Source organism: Desmodus rotundus, chromosome 3 (genome assembly GCF_022682495.2).
Source record: "Desmodus rotundus isolate HL8 chromosome 3, HLdesRot8A.1, whole genome shotgun sequence".
NCBI lineage: Eukaryota > Metazoa > Chordata > Mammalia > Chiroptera > Phyllostomidae > Desmodus > Desmodus rotundus.
The window spans coordinates 147,732,256-147,753,120 of NC_071389.1; the positions used below are offsets into that span (position 1 = coordinate 147,732,256).

General features: G+C 52.3%; 2 protein-coding genes across 22 annotated transcripts in view; both read left to right on the plus strand.

Annotated features, from left to right (window-relative positions):
• Nucleotides 1–6,908, plus strand: part of R3HDM2 (R3H domain containing 2) — a 157,286-nt gene extending 150,378 nt beyond the window's left edge. For 10 of the 18 annotated variants that reach the window (XM_053921271.2, XM_053921262.1, XM_053921278.2 and 7 more), the window contains 6 exons: nt 1,607–1,738; nt 2,032–2,201; nt 2,614–2,761; nt 4,447–4,544; nt 4,886–4,970; nt 5,864–6,908. In XM_053921271.2, the coding sequence (XP_053777246.1) occupies nt 1,607–1,738; nt 2,032–2,201; nt 2,614–2,761; nt 4,447–4,544; nt 4,886–4,970; nt 5,864–6,204 (974 nt within the window). In that variant the 3' untranslated portion in view covers nt 6,205–6,908. The remainder of the gene's footprint in view (nt 1–1,606; nt 1,739–2,031; nt 2,202–2,613; nt 2,762–4,446; nt 4,545–4,885; nt 4,971–5,863) is intronic. The other 8 variants (XM_053921266.2, XM_053921273.2, XM_053921268.2 and 5 more) reach the window with 1 other exon arrangement.
• Nucleotides 6,909–8,792: 1,884 nt separating this feature from the next.
• On the plus strand, nt 8,793–15,220 carry STAC3 (SH3 and cysteine rich domain 3). Of its 4 annotated transcripts, none has more exons than XM_024576351.3 (12): nt 8,793–8,979; nt 9,711–9,777; nt 10,050–10,314; nt 10,551–10,648; nt 10,868–10,940; nt 11,781–11,878; nt 13,424–13,490; nt 13,673–13,722; nt 13,980–14,065; nt 14,257–14,308; nt 14,398–14,535; nt 14,771–15,220. In XM_024576351.3, exons 2-12 carry the CDS (start codon nt 9,712–9,714, stop codon nt 14,867–14,869), a joined length of 1,092 nt encoding a protein of 363 aa, XP_024432119.1. In that variant the 5' UTR covers nt 8,793–8,979; nt 9,711; the 3' UTR covers nt 14,870–15,220. The 4 variants fall into 4 exon arrangements, with proteins under 4 accessions (XP_024432119.1, XP_024432120.1, XP_045040617.1 ...); XM_045184682.2 differs by having other exon boundaries at nt 8,799–8,979; nt 10,056–10,314; XM_024576352.4 differs by lacking the exon at nt 9,711–9,777.
• Nucleotides 15,221–20,865: the final 5,645 nt, after the last annotated feature.

Consider the following 20,865-nt stretch of genomic DNA (forward strand, 5'->3'; position numbering starts at 1 on the left):
TGTTGGTATCAGAAAGAGCTTCCACCACTTTGTTTATGCTCACACCCTACACACTCACATATTCTCCACCCTTTCCTGGCCCAAGGCATCAGGCTCAGATTATGAACTGCCTTCCAGAAAAGCTGTAGATTTGATTATTTTTGCCTCGGCCCCCTCAGGTAGCAATGAGATGTTTGAATAAGGTCAATTGCGATTTTGTTGGTAAAGGATGCTGGAGCAAGTGGGGTCTTAGGATGGGGAAATAAAATGCCCAAAGCAGCTATACTAAGGGAGAGTTGTTAAATGCATGCCACTCCACAACTGTGCAATTTTCTATGGTCCTTCTACAAGCCACGCTGATGAATATCCTGTCCCCTTTGGCAAGGGGATGGAGAAGTGCGAGCCTGTCACTCTGAATATTTGTGCTCTTTGATTAGATGAAAACTGGGCTGGGGGCAAATTGACTGGGGAATAGGATAGGACAGATGCTGTGTCTCCTAAGCTGCTCTCTTAGGCCTCCTGCTGTTTCTTTTCCTTTCCTTTGACCGATGCTACCTGAGAAAAGCAATCACACTCACTTCCCAGCAGGACTGGTGCCCTGGGCAGAGGCTGCAACATTTCCCGTCACAGGAAGCAGTGTGGTGGCAGCGGCAGTGGCAGCTCCAGAGCACCGAGCCATGAAACCACAGCACTGCAGCAGGTTTTTGAGCTAGCAAGTCCCAGTCCCATTTCTCTGCCACCACACACACGTGAACTCAGCCTGTCTGTCTACAGAAGCATATCCTGGGAGGTCAAGAGCAAACCTTCACACTGGCAATTCCCTGTGGGGAAGCAGAGCTCCTGCCCATTCCTCCCAGCAGGGACTGTCTGTCAAATTGCTCCCTGACGCCCTTACCTTGCTTTTCACCATGAGGAAGATTCAGGACTTAATGTTCCTCCTCATTGAGCCCTTTCCTTCCCAGCCTGTGAGAAGGTAAGGCTCTCCATGGTTGCCTGCACTATAAAACCTCAGGATCGCATCCCGTCAGTCACCTGAGCCTGTCAGTGAAGCCTTCAGGGAAGATCTGACCCACACCGCCCCCCCTCCATCCCTGCTGTCACTGCTCCAATTCAGAACCTCATTCAGTTTCCATTGCTCCCTAACTAGTCTCCCTGCAGCTAGTCTCTCCCTCCCTCCAGCCTTCTTACATGCAGCCACTTGAGTTAGCTCTCTGAAGCACAAGTCCTCTTCCCAACGCCTGCCTACACGATAAAGACCCTCACCAGAATGTGCTTCAAACTCTGATGCCAACTATTTGCGTACTGTCTGACTCCCTAATAGACCGTCCATTCCATGAGGGCAGGGGCCAGTTTTGTTTGTTGTATACCCGGTGACTAGCATAGGAACTGACACACAGTAAATGTTTGATAAATGTTTGCTGAATAAGTGAATAAACGTATCTCATCTCCTACTACTTCCCCTACATTGTCCCTGTGCCTTAGCACCTTGAATTGTTTATCATTTCCTGAATATGACACATCTCTGCCATTTCCCTCTCCTTGAAATGTTTCCAACTCACCCCACCCTTGCTCAAGAAGCACGTTTTGCGTCTGGCTTTGTAAAGCTGTGTGCATTCATCTTCTCCAGAACAACCAGAGGTCGCTGGCCTGTCTGCAGCTATTACCGGAGAAGGCTGTATGTGCCTGCAGCCCGGGCCGGAGCCCCAGGCTGGGACCTGTGCCGTGCCCAGTTATTTGAGAGATCTAACTTGGGCATTTGGTAATACCCAACTTCGACAGAACGGGGTTTTCTGTCAAAGTCCCCCTCACCATGTAAAGGTCAGGAGAGCACTGGCATCTAGGACTTATGTCCCTACCAGTCAGACTTCCACTGGTTTGGGGAGAGGGGGTCAGAAACTAAGTCAGCAGCTACGTCAGATCCCTGGCAGGACACAGTTTAAGTGACCATGAGGAGAGCTGGTGGGTTTGTTTACTGGCTTTCCCACTCGGGTAGCTGACAGGCCAAAATATAATTTGAATTCACAGCCAACTGCTTTTTTTCCTGCCACTCAGGAGTGTCACCTTCTGGACCAGGTGTGGTGGTCATGCAGCTGAATGTCCCTAATGGACCCCAACCTCCCCAGAACCCATCCATGGTCCAGTGGAGTCACTGTAAATATTACAGCATGGACCAGCGGGGGCAGAAGCCTGGAGACCTGTACAGCCCTGACAGTAGCCCCCAGGTGAGTCCTGCAGCCTGGCTCTGTCTTGGCACGGAAGTGACCAGATTCTTCTCAGGGGGTAACCTTTGCCATTGATTAAGCAGCCTCTTTTACATGTCTTTCCCTGGGCGCTTTTTGAGGAGATACATAAGAAATAGAGGAGAGCATCTTATTTCAAAATACCTAAGATCTAAGGTGGCAGATGGAACACATCCTTGAAAATGCTGAGAATACTTAAAGTGGTATTTCAAAAAGTGGATATTAAAATGATACAGACCAGTTAGGCACTTGGGGGCGGTGTGAAAGGGCAGGCAGACTGTGGCAGAGTTCAGCAAGGGAAGTTCCCGAGGGAAGTGAATTTTAAGCCAAGCCATAGAAACATCCAGAGAGTAATATTTGGGGTTTATGTGACGTGTACTCCTCTCTCCCACAGGCCAGCACGCAAATGAGCAGCAGCCCCATCACATCTCCTACCCAGTCCCCAGCACCCTCTCCTGTCACCAGCCTCAGCAGTGTCTGCACAGGACTCGGTCCCCTTCCTGTCCTCACACAGTTCCCCCGGCCTGGGGGTCCAGCACAGGGTAAGGGGGTAAATTAAAGCTGCCTGCTGTCACACTCACCCTTCACATCCCATTCCCAAGTGGGGTGCCTGAGGGGTAGCAACAGGTGGGGAGCCAGTGTGGCTGGTCGGCCAACTCCGAGAGCCAACTCCTTTTTTTTTTTTTTTTTTTAATCCTTCCCCAAGGATATGTTTATTGATCTTAGAGGAAGGGAGAGAGAGAGAGACAGACATCGATGTGAGAGAGAAACATTGGTCAGTTGCCTCCCATACATGACCCGACCTGGGACTGAACCTGAAACCTAGGTGTGTGCCCTGACTGGGAATCAAACCCATAACCTTTTTGTGTACGGGGACGACACTCCAACCAACAGCCAGGGCTCTGTAAGCCTACTCTTATTTTAACATCCCTGTTTAGGCCAAGGACATCGGTCTCTTTTTAGAGATGGCCATAGTTACCTTGCTCTAGACCTCGTGTACACATTCAGTATTTACTACCAAGTAAGGTGACTATCAGCCAGGGAAAAGAAGTTCACTGAACTTTCTTTCTAAGATTTTATTTAATTCACTGGACTTTCATTTTTTTTTTTTTTTTTGACTTTCTAATGAACCGAAGAGTTCAACCCATCAGTACTGAGTCTGAGACCTGGGAATATGGCCTGTGTCAGAAACAGTATGGTTGTAGAAGAGGGAATACTGGATTTGAATTAAAAGACTTATGTTCAGATTCTGCTTCTACCACCAAGTAGCTTTGTAATATTGAACATGTTACTTAAACGGGGAACCAAAACTGAGGCAAAACTGAGGTTTGCCTCAGTTTTGTAATCCGCAGAATAGGTTTAATCACACATATGGTGGGAATAATCTTATCTGATTTCTGCCTTGGTTGTCACACACAATATAAGGTCATCTGTTGTGATTTAAAAACTTTAAAGTGCTCTGAAATATATTTACCAACAATAATAGCTAACATTTATAGTGCTTAGTATGTATCAAGCATTGCTGTGCTTTACATGTCTTATATACATTTAACCTTCCCAGCAACACTAATGAGGGGAACACTACCCAACATCCATTTCTAGTAACAGAGCCAGGATCTGAACCTCAGCAGTAGGCTGCAAGTCTGTGCTCTTCTCCACTACACTGTATTCTGATATAAGTCAGAACCTTGATCCCTGGGTTTGGGGTGGAGAGAATTTCTGTAAGAAATAAAAAACATTCACCCTGGCTGGTGTGGCTCAGTGGATTGAGTGCTGGCCTGCAAATCAAAGGGTCGCCGGTTCGATTCCCAGTCAGGGCACATGCCTGGGTTGCAGGCCAGGTCCTCAGTAGGGGGTGTGCGAGAGGCAACCACACATTGATGTTTCCCTTTCTTTCTCCCTCCCATCCCTAAAAATAAGTAAATAAAATCTTTTTAAAAAAAGAAAGAAGAAAACATTCATAAGAGTCTGTAGGTTTCTTCCAGGGCCTTTTGTCTACAATAGACAAAGCCCTTCAAGGGTGAGGGAACCTAATAGTCCCATTTGTCTGAAATACATCTGAGACCTAAGGGCTTTAGGTCAGAGAGACAACTCTCAAATCAGTCATGGGCACTCCTATTATAGAAAAAAGTAGGAAAAGTATCTATCTCCAAAGCTCCCTGAAGTCTCATCGAAGTCATACTATGAAGTTCAAATTCCCATGAAACCATCTGCTCTTTCTCCCTAGGTGATGGGCGCTACTCCCTCTTGGGCCAGCCATTACAGTACAATCTGTCCATCTGCCCTCCTTTGCTCCATGGCCAGTCAACTTACACGGTGCACCAGGTAAGGGTGTCTCCCAGCAGCCTAAGGGCCATCGGACACCCCTTCTCATCCGGGCTCCTATCTCTGAGCCATCCACCTCACCTCTGAATGGACAAGGGAAACAACACAGAGAATGGACAAAGTGGGAGGGGCAGTACTCATTCTTCTCAGCCCACCCCAGTGTCCAGAAGGAGGGTCTCTTTGTTTCCCGGGGGCCATTTGCTGGCTGTTCTGATGGCCAGGTGTGGTGGGGTCCTCAAGGTTGCCTGCTGCTTCTTAATCTGTCAGACAGATGCTGGGATTCAAGGCAGTTAATGTTATTCACCCGGAATGAGTATTATCTTTTGATGTTGATGTTGAAGGGACAGAGTGGACTGAAGCATGGAAACCGGAGTAAGAGACAAGCACTCAAATCTGCCTCCACTGACCTAGGGACGACAGACGTTGGTGAGTGACAGGGTGCCGAATCTCCAAGAGAATATGCTCACCCCTCCAGTCCCGCGCTATCAGCCCAGGATGGCTGGGAAAACCAGCTTAGGGTAGAGAGTGGAAATGGGATCCTTTTGTACTATGAGCAAGGAGAAGCTAGAGAAGTGAAGTATCGTCATCCTCCTTGCCAAGGTCCTGGGGAAGACAATGGTAAGAATTGGGAATAACACCGGATGGGGGTTGCTCTGCCTGTTATTAACAAAGAGCCTTGTGGCAATAGTCCTGACTTCAATCCAGGATGTCTATGTTTGGTCATTCTATACCAGATTTAGGAGAAGATTGACAAGAGAATATGGGGGAATAACTCCTCTCCTGCAGGCCTTCCATACAACGCCTACTAGATCTCTCAGGAGTCCCTCTACTGAGAGCAGTTTGCTAAACAAAGAAAGCGGGGAAGCCAACTTCCCTAGATGATAAGAAAGAGGAATCTCTTAGGCCAACCTCTGGGAAGGGATCTACGGAACATATTTCAGATTAGGCTATTAACTTTATGAAAGAAAGCCATACTTATCAGCAAAAGCCATACTTCCTTCATTCCAGCTCCCTGTGAGAGCACTGAGGTATGGTCTCTAAGTCTTAAATCTGGAATTCTGATTGCCAGTCTGTTCTGGCCTACATCTCTGGGCTAGAAGAGAGAAAGGCTCCTCTGTTTCTCCTAGTTGCCTTGGTCAGAGTCTGGGTGGTAGGGAATGGGATTTGTTGGGGGGAGGGGGACAGGGCTAAGTGGGAAAGGCTGGGCTTTTGAGGACATTGTATACAGGCTGGTCAGCTGGAGACTTCTTTGCTGGGCCGCTGTCCAGCCCTCCTACTCTAACCCTTGCACAACCATGTCCTTTTTCCTCCTTTTCCAGTCCTGGGGCGGGTGCTGGAGGTGACAGATCTCCCTGAGGGCATCACTCGGACCGAGGCAGACAAACTCTTCACTCAGCTTGCCATGTCCGGTGCCAAGATCCAGTGGCTCAAGGATGCTCAGGGGCTGCCTGGCGGGGGTGGGGGCGACAGTGGTGGGACTGCTGAGAACGGCCGCCATGCAGACCTCGCTGCCTTGTACACCATCGTGGCTGTGTTCCCCAGCCCCCTGGCTGCCCAAAATGCCTCCCTTCGCCTCAACAACTCCGTGAGTCGCTTTAAACTTCGAGTGGCCAAAAAGAACTATGACCTGAGGATCCTGGAGCGAGCCAGTTCCCAATAAACAGAGGAGGGGAAGGAACTCATCTGCAGAGCAGTGGTGGGGGAAGGTGGAGGGAGTTGAGGCGCCCTGGAGGACCGTGGACAGAGGGAGAAAGGAAGGTGGCGGACACTGTGCTGGCGCCTGAGACGGGAGGGATGAAGACAGAGACAGACAGACACTCACACTGGCACTGGACTCCTCCTTCACCCCACTGCCGTGGGTTCTCCCTTTTTCCCTGGTGGGCCTCCATCTGCTTCCCCCCCTCCCATCCTCTTCTATCGTTTTTTATCTTCTATCCCACCATGAAATGAATTTCTTTCATATTTTTTGGTCAGGTAGAATTGGGAGGGTCTTAACACTCCCCTATTCTCCTATTTCCTTACCATCCCAAGCTCCCTTTTCTTTTTTGGTCTTTATGAATATATTTATATGGACAGAATTAAGAAAAATGAAATTGACTTCCCTTTCTTCTCACTTCCCCCATCTTGTTGCCCCAAACCCCACAGAGTTGAAACTTGGGCCACCCCCGCCCCAGAACACTTGTACATCGTTTGTTTGAGGTTCGTGCCGCAGTAACAGATACAGTATTTAATTGCACATACAGATGTTTGCTGGGTATATTCACTGTAAATTTTATTTAATCTGACTTTTTGTTTGTTTGGGGGTTTACTTGGGGGGGAGGTTGATTTTGTTTTTAAATATAAAAAAAAAAATCTGTCACTGGATGTCTGTCCCTGTGTTTCTTTTGCCGCTGGTGTGGGTAGGGGCTGGAGGTCCTGGGTGGGCACAGCCCTACAGTGTCAGAGGGATTTGCTGAGGGCTTGGGTGGCCTTGCCAGTGCATGAACACGTGTCTTCCTAATACTATTCCTGTGTCCCGTCGTCCTCCTCACACGTAATTTCGATGGGTGCTTGGGCCTCTAATGAGACCTCAGTTCTGGACTCGCCCACTCTGCCACTTAATTGTGGCTCATCAGGCACACTACTTCTTAACTCTGGAGCTCTGGGTCCTTATCAGTAAAATAAGAGACTAGGACTGATGAGGTGACCTCTGAGTTTTTTTTTCCATTCTGTCAATTCTATGAGGCTGAGCTGCAGAGGGGTCAGTGAGGTCCAGATCTGGGTTGAATGCAGGCCTCTTACCTGTCCATCCAATCTCTTGAAAACTCAGGGATGGAAGACTGGGGCCTTTCTTTAATCGTAAAGCCATAGCATTGGGTTCTACCTGGCGGGAACAGAAGGGCGTGTTTCTTACAAGAAAAGCATCTTGCAGTACCAGGGTGCCACACTATCCAAGTATGTTCAGCAGCCCCTGTCCTACGCAGCTGAAGAAAGGTGAAGAGCAGAAGGCTTTTCCTGTCTGAGACTTCTCAACGCCAGCCTGTCAGACCACAGTCATCAAAGAGCCTGTAGACCCAGAATCATCCAGCAGCCCCTTTTCAGTCTCACCTCCCCCCCCTAAAGGAGGAAAAAGAGCAGAAATGACAAAAAACATTGCCCTGGAAATCTCTTGAGTCCAGTTAGCAGTATCTCTAGGCTCCTCCGAAGCTTGACTGGCCCAACCTCCAAAATAATCCTTTACTTCTAAACAGATACAACAGATAAAGCAGCACTACATCCCCACCTCCAAACTGCTCTCCTCTGAGATGGGAGTACCCTTTCTCAGCAGAGCAGGAGGAGGCTCCTGTGAGATAAGAATGCCAGATAACTCACTGACCTGTCGGTTCAGTGTGTACACGGGGCATCAGAGGAGGGAGATGGAATCGGGGAATCAAAATGACTCGGGGAATGTGAGGCCTGGCTGTCCTACCACCTCCAACAGTTTGCAGTTCTCATGGGGAATGGCGATATTACTTACCGATGATAGAAAAAGAAAAAACCCTCCCTGTGTGGCAACACTTACAGCCTTCTATCCAATGTCAAGACCATCCTACCTGATCATCAGACCCTCTCTCCCGCAGAACCTCCCAGCCTGACTTTTTAAAAATAGCTCTTAGAAGTCCCTTTACCCTGAGGACAAGATTTCAGAGAAACAGGAGGAATGATGCCTCTGGGGACAGCCGAGAAGAACAAAGCAGTAATGTGCGTTTTTTACTCCCTGACAGGATGGCCAGAAGGTACCCTTCCAACTTCCCACAGAGAAGAAAGCAATCTAGTGTAGCTGATAGGAGAGCTCTGAAAATTCAAATTTTCCTTTCTCCACCTATTCCCAGCCCTTTCCTTCCTAAAGGTTTGAGGCTAAGTTGACGCCCGGTGGCCACAAGATGAGATGGCAATGGCTGGGAAGCTATAGGCCTAGTTCCTAAAGTAGGACCGGGGGAAGTAGGGTTGCGGAGGTGTTTGGCCCTTGGCGAAAGGGGATTGGGAAAGCTGTTGATAATTAATCTTTCTCTTCAGTCACCTAAAGTTACCTGAGTGAGTATACAGCATGAACACTGCCACTCCTGAATTTAGCCAGCACTGACTGACCTGCACACCACAGACGAAATACCAGGGAACAGCAGCTCTGGGGGATGGGAGGAGCTAGGGTCCAGCCCTGCCCATACCTCCCGTGTCCAATTTCCCTGTGTCAGCTGTGTCGTTCAGCTGTCCACTTTGCTCCAGCCCTGTCACTTCAGTTCTGACACCAAGGCAAGAGCCTAGGTCTACAAATACCGTCTGGGTAGCCAGTGTGAGCACAGAGGGGACTGGGGGGGCTTAGCCCCCAAGGGAGAGGACCAGCCTCCTCCAACACCACCATCAAGACTGCAGGGGCTCCCTCTTCCCTCCAGACTGGATTGACAGGGAATCCCCAAACGTGAGTTGCCTGTTCATCTTCTTTCCATTTTCTGGATGGCTCACCCTAGCTTTTCCCAATCCGTAGTCCATTCACCTTCTCCACTCCTCTCCCTGTCTATGAGTAGTTTGGGTTTTAGGAGTGAAGTTATTATTCTACTCCAGGACGAAGAGCTAGGATTGGAGGGTGGGGTGGAAGTGGGATCCAGGGAAGGGAATAGTAAGGGATGGAAAGGCTCGTATTACTGTGAAAACTTAAAATAGCTGAGGCCTGAGGCAGGCTGGGAACTAGGCGCTGGGAACTCGGCACTGGGCCCCCAGAGCTCACAACAGAAGGAGGAGGAACAAATGCCCCAACCTACCCTTCCACACGTAAAACCTCTGGAAAAAAGGAGATCTGGGAAGCTGCGTCCTATCTCTACTGCCCATCGGTTCCCAGGAGAAACAAAGTGCCTGTAGCAAAATCCCCAGACCAGGCAGCTTTGAGCATGGTTTTGGGGTACAAACTTAGGGGGTGCCCTCAGGGTGGAAGGATGGGTATTGCTTGAGGAACTAGTTGGGAAGTTCTTCAGTCTGTTGGGCTTTTCTCTGGACCTCCATGGAATCTTCCTGTTCATAAGCTCTGTGAGAGGATCTCTAAGGAACTTTCTCCCAAAGCCTCCCCTTCACCACCCTAGTGTAAGGGACAGAAATAAGGGAGGGAAGAATGGCAGTCAGGAATTAAATGTCATAGTGAGGTCCAACCTCTTGCAGCATGACAGAAAAGGAGATGCTGGAGTCCCCTCAGCCCTCCTTCCCAGCAGAGACTCGGAAAAGTGGGGTGAGTCTGAGCCTCTGACCGCCAGCTGTGGGGAGCTGGGAAGCCACTGCAGCCCTTGAGGAAAAGTGTTTGAATTGGTCCTCACTTGTGTCTCCTTCACCGTTAGAGTGCCTGCCAGCCTCTGCAGCTCCCAATACCCGCTAGTCCTGGCGTGTGCCCCTTGCCCCAGGCTAGAAAAATGTCTAGTTAGCTTCAGCCTTACCTACTGCAGGGAGCTTGACATTTCTTGTAACACTGGGTTTCCTTCATTCCCTCCCTCCCTCCCTGCTCAGCTACAGCGGCTGAAGCACTTATTCAGGAAGCAGTCTCCTGGGACAAAGCAGATGGAGCCTTCCCCAGAGCCCCAGGCCAATGGGGAGGCAGTGGGTGCTGGGGGTGGGCCCATCTACTACATCTATGAGGAAGAGGAAGAAGAGGAGGAAGAGGAGGAGCCACCCCCAGAACCTCCCAAGCTTGTCAATGATAAACCCCACAAATTCAAAGATCATTTCTTCAAGAAGCCCAAGTTCTGTGATGTCTGCGCCCGGATGATTGTGCGTGAGTCATGAAGGGAAGCAGAGAGCACGCGGTGCTGAAGGCAGGGGACGGGGAAAGGGTGTAGGAGAGGAGGGTTTGTATAGCAGACCGGCTGTGGCAAGATTTGGCTTTAAGGAAATACTGTTAGAGACCGAGCGTAGCGTCCTGGACAGAAAAAGGACCTAAGAGCTAGAGTAGCAGCAGCAAAGGGAAAGGGAATCAGGAACCTCACCCAAATGTTCTCCCCTTCTCCCAAGTCAACAACAAATTTGGGCTTCGCTGTAAGGACTGCAAAACTAACATCCACGAACACTGCCAGTCCTACGTGGAGATGCAGAGATGCTTCGGCAAGATTGTGAGTAGGCTTCGGGGATCGAGCTAGTAAGAGGAAGGGGACATATTGCCAGCTGCCTCCTTGCCAGTCCCTTCTTAGGTCATCCCCTCCTTTTCCCTGCCTTTTCTTTCTCAGCCCATCTCTTATTTCAACAAGGGGTGAGCACTCATGGGAGAGATGGGGTTCTGGGCCCTGCCTTGCCATCTCTAATGCTTTTTCCCATCCCATCCTGCCCTACAGCCCCCTGGTTTCCATCGGGCCTATAGCTCCCCACTCTACAGCAACCAGCAGTACGCTTGTGTCAAAGATCTCTGTAAGTGACCCACGTGGACCCTGAGGGAATGGGCAAGCTTAGAGATGGTTTCAGCACCACCTCCAGATATAAAAACCAAATTCCGAAACAGGAAGATTCTATATATCATGGTTCTCTCTTAGCCTAATAGTTGAGCCACCTTGGATGCAGAGTCAATATTCCCCTATTTGATAGCTGAGAGAGATTAGATCTAGCTGGGTCTCCACACAGCTAGCAAGAGACAGAGCCAGGACTGAAACTTTCATCTGCCTAACTTCGAAATCGTGCTCTTCACATGCAAAGCCATTTCTAAATGGACAAAGACTCTAGACGTTCCTCATCCCAGAATGCCAGACTCAAGGCCAAACCAAGAGCTGTGGACATCCTGGGAAGATTCATAATTTGTATTCTTTGACAGTGTGCCCATTTATTTGGAGGAGAGGCTGAATTCTGTGCGGAGCGTGGGTGTGCCACTGGTGGTAGCAGCCCAGCTTGCTCATGCCATTGAGTAGAACAAAAAAGCCAGAGTTAAAGGACCACTCTCCTTATAAGGAGGACAGTGATTTCGAGCATTCCCCAACTCCCAAGCAACTTAGCAAGGTTGTCTTTCCAACATCGTACAATGCTCTTTCTGGAAGGAGCGCTGGCAAATGTTTTTCCCCATCACATTACATTTCCAATTCTATTTTTAGAGCTCTTAACAGATTGATGACCTAGGTATGCCCAGCTGACAGCTTCCCTGATCCTGCACACACACAGACAGATCTACTCAATCCCGCCTCTCCCTTAGGAGGTCTCTCTTTCCTCCAAGCCTTTGCGGCCTCCGCAGTAACATCTTCTTTCTTTTCCCGTTCCCACTAGCTGCTGCAAACCGTAACGACCCCGTGTTTGAAACCCTGCGCACTGGGGTGATCATGGCAAACAAGGAACGGAAGAAAGGACAGGCAGATAAGAAAAACGTGAGCACCATCCCCTTCAGGGGCCTCATGGAGCACATCCTGTCTCCTCTCTGGAATGCTGAAAGAAGCTAGGGATCCTTTTTCCCTAAAATTGCACATAGCCCAACAGACAAATTTTTGCATGCAGTTTTAGAGAGCCTCAGGTTAAGGACTTCTGCCATAGCATGTGTTGGCTCTGGGAACTCCCTTCTGAAATTATCAGATTAACCACCAAAATCAACAGAAGGCTAGGCCCAGGCCCCTGACGTTGCTGGACAAGAGAGGCAAGAGCTCTGCTTTTGGATTTGAGGAACAGAACTTGCCAAGTAATTCCAGAGTCATGCAACGGCCTGCGAAGATCATCTGGTCTGACCCATTTACCGTATAGGTGAGGTAACTGAGGCGCAAAGCTACTGGCCAAAAGCAGCTTCACTTCCTTCTGTAATAGGGTTTCTGGATTCATAATGCCATACACTTGCATTCATTGCAGCAAGGAATCTGTTGGCATATCCTTATATCCTTCTGGATGACCAAGATGAACTAATGGAGCTAATGGTTACAGTTAGCCGGATTCCTAAAATTTCTTGAACAAAAGTACCCAAGGGGTCCTGGTCCTTTAGGGAGTGTCCAGCTAGAGGGAGATTTCTGATGCTTCATAACATGATTTGGTCCCTGGTCCTCACCTGTGAACATTTTTCTCACTGATGCAAATGAAGATGTAAATGGTATACCCATCAAGTTTGTGGGAAACCTAGAAGGGAAAGCTTATACACTGAATAATGTATTCAAAAATCTTATAGACTGGAAGAATGGCCCAGAACTAATAATTTGAAATTTTGTAAGGAAAAATGTACATATCTGTTCTTGGATTTAAAAAAAATCAACTGCACAAAAACAGAACTAGAGATCTGGTTTCGAAGTAGCTGATGTGGAGGCTGGGTGCAAGTTAGGGACCTCTGTGGAGTGAGCTATGGCTGAGAGGCACGGGCAGTGTGCTCTGGCTGCTTCCAGAAAGGCTGGCATGTTCGGGCTCTATTTTCTTAAGGGAATTATAAGAATGGCGCTTGCCATTTTTCCCTTACACACTGAAGTGTTTTTAAGGACAGACATAGTAAAGGACATAGAACTGGGGTCTTAGGGAATGATTTGAATGGACTGAGAATGACTAGAGAAGAAAAGACAGGAAGGACATGTCAGCTGACATTTAAAGGGACTATGTTTGTTCTATATTCCTCCAGAAGGCAAATCAGGACCAACAACTAAAAGTCACAGGGAGACTGACATTGGCTTAATATAGGGAATTGTCCTATAAATAAATTACATGGTTTATTTTGCAAGGCAGTGAGCTCCCATCATTAGCTACATTCAAGCACAATGTGGGTAGCCTACCTGCCAGGATGTTTTTGAGAAATCTCTGCACTAGGCAGGTGGTTGAACAGATATTTTCGCCATGACTTCTTCCAACCCTGAGACACTATTATTCTATAGTTCTCTGGCCTGACTGGAGAGCCAGGGCAAGCGCGGGTTCCCAAGACAGCATCTCCCTAACTCTGGTGCCCCCTCCAGCCTCTAGCAGCCATGATGGAAGAGGAGCCAGAGTCTGCCAGACCAGAGGAAGGCAAACCCCAGGATGGTAAGTGGCACCCGTCTCCATCCGCAGAGATGGAGGAGAGTCAGGGGCTCAGCGTGGCACAAGGAACGGAGGGTAGAGGGCACATGAGGTTTGGAGATAAGGAGGCCATGCAACAGAAGGGTAAGGGAATGAGGGCGACCCTCCAGGAGCCAGAGACAACTTGTTGGTGTTTCCCATCCCAGGAAACCCTGAAGGGGATAAGAAGGCTGAAAAGAAGACACCTGATGACAAAGTGAGACTCCTTTCTCCCTGCAGAGGCCCTAAACCTCTCCCCAGCCCAGTTCTTGACAGTACTCAGGGCCTCAGCCAAAAGCCCATACTTATGCCATGGGTGCCCATCACCCTTCAACTGCCTCCTCCATCACCTTACACATGCAGCCAGTACACTCATCCTAGTGCAGGGACCTGGAGAAAGCCCCTGCCTTGGACTCCTGCCCCTCAGTGTGGGACAGGGGAACCCTGAGACTCATCACCCTCTTTCACCCTCAGCACAAGCAGCCTGGCTTCCAGCAATCTCATTACTTTGTGGCTCTCTATCGGTTCAAAGCCCTGGAGAAGGACGACCTGGATTTCCCGTGAGAGGGCTCAAGATTGGGGTGGGGTTGTACTAGGTGTGGAGAGGGGAGAGCCCAGCTCCCTGTGGGAAAGGAAAGGGGGAAGGGGGTACCCAGGGTTTGGAGCTTATTTGGGCTGGACCTGGGTACAGCCAAGGGACTGGGTATGTAAGGCCGGTAAAATCTCAGAGGCCCCTTCCTTCCTCTGCCAGGCCTGGAGAGAAGATCACAGTCATTGATGACTCCAATGAGGAGTGGTGGCGGGTAAGAGAAATGACTGAGGCTAGGGTGGGACATTGGTTGAGTTTAGAACCTGAGATTGAAAGACTGATTCTCCCTACCCTCTCCTCCAGGGGAAAATAGGGGAGAAGGTCGGATTTTTCCCTCCAAATTTCATCATTCGGGTTCGGTCTGGAGAACGTGTGCACCGGGTAACGAGATCCTTCGTTGGGAATCGCGAGATAGGACAGATCACTCTCAAGAAGGACCAGGTAATTAAAAAAAAAAAAAAAAAAAAAAAAAAAAAAAAAAAAAAAGACTAGGTAGCTCTGGTGCCCCCCAACCCAACGCCACCAGGCCGGGAGGCTCCTCTGCAAACCAGACTCCCCGCAGATGATAGATAACCCGTTAATGGGTCTAGGAGAGCTCCATTACTCTGGGTTCCCCTGCTCTCCTCTCAAGCGCTTTTCCTTGATTTCTCTACTCCCTAATCCTTTAATCCTTTAGATCGTAGTGCAGAAAGGAGATGAAGTTGGCGGCTACGTCAAGGTCTACACCGGCCGCAAGGTGGGGCTGTTCCCCGCCGACTTTCTGGAGGAGATTTAGGGGTGCAGGCGCCTGCTGGCGGGAGATACCCAAGCCCCGTTCTGGGCAGGCCCAGTAGAGGTTGAAGAGGAAAGGGGCGAAAGTAACTATACTTTTGGGTAAAGGAGGAGAGGGAAGGCCCGCCAGAGCGTGACGGAGCTCTTGGGAAGGGACTGGTTCCTGCCCTCCTCCCCTGGCCTATGGCGTCGGATACCGATGCCTAGAAGCTGGCTTTCCCGCAACTCCTCACGGCCAGCCTTTGAAAGCTGAAGAAAGAAGAATGCGTCTCCACTAGGAGGCGCCCTGGGGTGGCGGGGGGGAGGTGGGAGGCGAACTGTTCAGTGTTGAGAATTTATTAAAATTTTGACAAAAATAAGAAAAGTTTGTTCTTTAATTGGGGCCAAGTAGAGAGGGAAGAGAAGGGCCTACAAAGTGGTGGAAAATCCTCCCCAACTGTCTTATTTTACTACCATCGAGTAACCTGAAACCCACCTGGGCTGAGGCTGGTGGAAGGTAGAGAGACAGGTGCATCCGCCAGCCGTGGCCTCCGTGGTCAACAAAGAAAAGGGAGCGTGGCTGGGGTCACCGCCCCCGCGCCGCTGCCTCGGGGAGCAGAGTCCGGTAGCAGGGTAGGTCCCCCTAGCTCTTGGCGATTTAGCAGTGGACAGCCCCTTACAAATCGGAGTCTGGCTCAGTGCCGAGCCGGGCCGCCAGGGGGCGATGCAAGATCTCGGTTGGAGAGCGAGGGACTAGGCGGGGGTGCGGGGAGAGGAAAACCAGAGACAAGGAGCCAGAGACCCTGGGCCTGGGAGGGGGTGGGGTGCGTGCCGTCTCCATGGCAACACTTCCTCAAGTCCTCCGGGAACTAAGCAAGCAAGGCCCGGGGGCTTAACCCCTCCCGCACGGCCCCCGCCCCAGCCTTGACAGGTACCTAGTGAGAGGACGTCGGGCAGACAGCTAACCCGCGCACGCGGAGACCCCCCTAGCGGCGCGCCGTATGCAAATATTTTTATTTGCATATGTAGACATGCAAATATACCGGCCCTGGTCAGGGTGGCAGGTGGCAGGGAGCGGGAAGGTGTAGGGAAGAGAGCTGAAGGAGACAAGGAGTTTGGGGACCTGGGAGCGGACCAGTGAGAGGCAGGCTGGGGTGGTCGCTGGAGTAGAGTAGGCAGAGGGTCTTGAGCTTGATGGCGGCTGGGGGAGGGTCAGCCGGCCGGCCGGGAGATTCTCTTCTCTTCTGCCCGTTGTCTGCCAGGCCTGAGGTTGGCACCACCTAGCAAGGTTGGCAGCGGGAGCCCAGGCACCATCTGCTGCTGGCGGGGGAGGGGGAGTGAGGACAGAGGCTCAGCTGGGCTGGGAAAGAGGAGGGCCCGGGACGGGCGCGCCCCCCTTCCTTCCAGAAGGCTGAGGTGTGGTGGGGGTAGGGAAGCACACAAGAGGACTTGCTGCAGTAGCGGGTTCTGTTTGCTGTTCCCTTTGCTCTTGACTGTCCTGGACTCCAGGGCGGAAGGCGGGGTCATAAAGGAAGACTCAGATAGCACCCCTTTAATCATGCTTGGGCTGGAATAGGACCAGACCGCAGCTCCCCCGACCCTCGACCACCACACATGAATCAAGCCTTTTGCCCCCATCTCTCCTCAGGATCTGCCTACCCCGAATGGGGGTGGGCAGCTAGGGCTTGGGTCGCATCTCTTCATCAAGCGGTCTGATGGACTCAAAACCAGAGCCCCCCGAGATCCTCGAGGGGGGTCCCCACAATGCTGAAGCAAAACCAATTTACTGGCTCATTGGGCGGCGATGCTGGTGTGGGGGTACTGAGAAGCAGAGAGAGCGGCTGTTCTACCCCCCCATACACTCGGGGGGCACCCCCCTTCCCCGCCTCGCAGAGCCGGCAGCTGTCCCTAATTAGAACGGCGGTTTAATTGGATTTATCAGCAGTTAATAGGAAATTAAGCAAAGGGCCCGAGAGAGGGAGGGCAGGAGGAGCGGGAAGGCTGGCTGTGCTGAGCTGGAAGGACGGGTGCTGGGGTGCCAGGGGTGGGGCGACAAGGCCCAGTATCGCGACTGAGCCCCATGGTCGTGCCCTCCGCACCCCTCCCCCAGTAGTTCCTGCTGGTTGAGCCCCGGCCCGCTGGAGAAGAGCTGGTCTCAGGAGAGAGAGTTGGGAGGACACGACCCTGTGTGAGCCCCCAACACCCCTACTCCCGAAAGAGGCCGCCTGGGTGATGGATGATGCTGCCTCACTCTGCAAAGGTCATAAGTCTGGGCCAAGGAGCGGACTGAATCGAAAACAGACGGGAGGAGGGGCCGGGCTACTAGGGTCCCAGGCACAATCCGCACCCTACTCCTCCTCAGTGCCCACCCAATTCTTAGTGAGAAAAGAACCCCTTGATGTCAGAAGATCGGGCAGCACAGGGGATGCGGGGGATAGGGAGTGACCCTGTCATCCACCCCTTGCCTCTTGGATGTGTTTGGGGATCTTGGAAGACGCCCTATACAGCTGCCACTGTCTCTCTATGGCTCTCGCTCTTCCCCCCAGCTACTGGGGTTGGAGTTGGCTCGGTTGGATGAAGCCAGGGTAGCCCCAAGTCTGCACCACTCGCCCTGGAGGCCAAGAAAGGAAGCTCTCAGGCAGTCAAATAGGGTGAAGGATCAACAGCCCCAGGCGCCCCCTGTCGTCAGGACATCATTACATGGCTAGGCTAACAAGATGTGCTAGCAGGACCCCAGCGACTTCTCTGCCACACTCTACCACCGCAGGGCACAGGCAGCAGCTTCTACATATGTGTGGACATATGTGTGTGGGCGGGTGGGTCTCTCTGTGCCCCTGGCAATTATGGGTGTCTATGCCTATGCCTCTGGTGTGTAGCGTGAGTCTGTGCCCCAAATGTGTGAGGTGTGTATATGTTAGTGTGTGTGTCCCTGTTGTGTATCTGTAGGTCATGTCACCATTCTGTACCCCCTCCCACCCTCTATGATTTTTGTCTGTCTAAGCCCCTGGGTGTCTAAGTGTGCATATGTGCTTTGGCGTGTCTGTGCATTCTTCACACCTGGATGTGCCCCATGTGTAGGCATTTCTGTGGGTCTCTGTGTGCAGGACTGTGTGTGAGAATCAGGAAGAGCCTCTGGTGAGTGTGTCGCTCTGGCATCTCTACCTGCAGGTGTGTGTTTCTGTGACAGTGTGTGGGCGTGTGCCTGGGTGTGAACTGCACAGCGCCGTGTAGTCGAATGACAGTGTGACGCACGCGCGCTGGTGTGTGTATGTGTGCGTGCGCGCGGCGCCTGGCTGCGTCTGCCGCCCCCGCCACTTCCTCTCCCTATTTCTATTCCTCTCTCCTCTCCGGGCGGGCTTGGCTCCGCCGTCCGCATCATCTCCATCCATTATTGAAGAAACAGCCGCGTCCGCTCCAATCACATCAACACCCCCGCCCCCTCCGTTCCGCTCGCCCCGCAGCCCCTCTGGGTGCTGCGAGGGGGTAAGCTGCGGCGCTGAGGGGGCACCAGGCAGGAGCGGGTTCATGACCCTGTGCCCCGAGCCGGGCCAAGCTTCGGGACGCCAGGGTTCCCGGTGGAGAGCGCTTTGCATAAACAGATGGCGCGGGCGTCTTTGTCTCGCTCGCTCGTTCACTCTCCGAGCGGCTGTCGGCTCCTCGGCTGTTTGGCTGATGCAATCATGATCATCTCAGAGCCTTGGGACCCGGCGCCCTTAATAGCGGCAGAGAGGGTCAGGGGCCCCAGGGCTCCCGAGCAGATAGATACTGGGCACTGTGTCTTCCCTCCTGAATATCCTCCACCCACTCCCCACAGCTGCAGAAGGAAGATGGAGGCCGTGCCGAGGTGACGGGCATGTGGAGGTGACCGGGAAGGGGACCCCAGGCAATGCCCCAAGGTGTCCCCGGGCTGTCCCGTTGGACTGCTACAGCCCCCCAGGAGCAGCAAGGCGGAGAATAGGACTAGAACTGGTGAATGGGAGGAGGAAGAGACGGGAAAAAAAGCAATGACAGAGGTAGAGTGAAGAAGAGTCAACAGAGACACAGAGAAACATGCAGAAGGACAAAGCCAGGTAGAGAGCTGAAGAGAGACAGACACAGCCAGAATGATAAGGAACAGAGAGACACAGACAGACACAGAGACACAGAGACAGAGGCAGACAGATAGGGCCTGAGGAAGAAAAAGGCAGCCAGAGACAGGACAGGCAGGGGCAGAGGGCAGTCTCTAGGCGGATGGAGCCTGGGCATCCGGGGCTGCCCAGCCTCCCAGATGACTCAGTATGAACCTCCGGTGCCTGGGGCTGGCGAGGCGGGAGCTTCCGCGTCTTCTCTCCAGCCCACTGCGGGACCCACTGCCTTGGCCGCGTGAGCGGCAGGAACGGTGGACTCACACTCTAGGAGCTGACTTACGGGACGAAAAGCCGTGGGGCGCAGAGCCGACGCGACCCGACAGGGGGCGACCGAGGCATCTCCCCTGAGAGCTTAAGAGCAGCTCGGCCTCCAGGGGGCGCCCGCGCCCACGGCCCCCCCCCCCCCCCCGCAGTCAGCTCGCAGCGCTGACTCCAGCTTCTTTTGACGTGAGACGCTGCCTGCACGCGGAGTAGTGTCCTGCGCGATGCAGCGTTCAGAGTCCGGTCCCAGTAGGACGCCCGCCCACCCCTGGCCATGCCTAATCCACAGTGAATGACTTCTACAGTCTCTCACCTGCTAGGTCACCTTGGCCTGAGTCCTGGTGGGAAAGTGAGGGGAGAGATGGGATCTGGAACCCAAAAGTTGTGTCCCAGCTTGGCCCTAGAGATCCTGATCCAGAGATGGGAAGGGGCTTAGAATTAAGGTCACAAAGAAGGGACCAGAGACTGGCACCAGAAGCAGGTGAAAGGTCAAGGAGCCCTGGCGAGGCCAGAGAGAAGCAATCATCTGAGAGTGGGGCTGAGGCCAAAGGCTGGAGGATCGGAGGCAGCGGCACTAAAGAAAGGAGTGGGGCCGAGGGTCCCGGACGTGCTAGGTCGGCACTCACAAGAAAGGACACAGGGCGGCAAGCAAGGGCCGGAGAAGCAAACGGGCTGCGGCGCAAGGGCCAGACGTCCTGTCAGGGTCCTGGTGCACCAGCTGTGCCGTATAGAGCCAGATGCGCAGCCCAGCTGTGTGGCCCCTCGAGCTCGAGTTCCAGTATTGATTTTTAGTCCCTGAGTCAGGAGCGCTGGGGTGTACCGGCAATAGGACACCCCCCTCCACGGCCGCTGTAGTGCGAATGTTCAGGGAGGGCCCCACTCTGCACTGCTCTGGGCTCTGACATCCCTCCAGTCCTCCTCCCCCCGCCCCACACGCGGGGTGTAGCGAGTCTCTGTCTCTTTGTTTTCGCTCTGTCTCTGACACTTTATCTCATTATCCTCCAGAGGGAAGCGGAGAACCTGGGACTCCGCAGCCTAATGGCAGCCGCAATTGTCAGAGCAGGGGACAGGGCCCATATCAGCGCCAGGGAAAGGAAGGAACCCCCCAGGTAGGGCCCCTTCTGTCCCTGTACCCCGAGTGTCCCAGCGGTGGGTGCACAGTTCATTCCTGCCCAAGCCGCCACAGGGATCTGGAGGGGAGAAGGGGGGAGCTTCTGCAGGATCCGGCTGCCCAGGGGGCAGTAGAGAGAGTGTGGGGAGGTTAGCATGGGAGTGGGAGAAGTGGTTAGGATGGGCTCCTGGGTCCCTGGAACCCAGTTCCCCAAAGACGAGTCAGCGAGCCTTCCCACCCTGGCAGCAGTGCACACACCTGATTTCGCGGCACACAGGTGGCAATCGGTCGTTCGCTCTCCACCTGTTTCTGTGTCTCTTGTTCTCTTTCCTCCTTCAACACCTTGTCTGCCTTTCCTCAACTGTTTTCCTCACTCCACTCTCCTCCGCTCCACCACAGCCCGAGGCAGAGTGGACTTCTTGGGTGGCTCCACCTTCATCCCTATCCAAGGTAGGCAGGGCAAGCAAATTTCTCAAGATTTACTCTGTACCAAGCCAGGTTTAAGATACCCCTGGGTCCCCT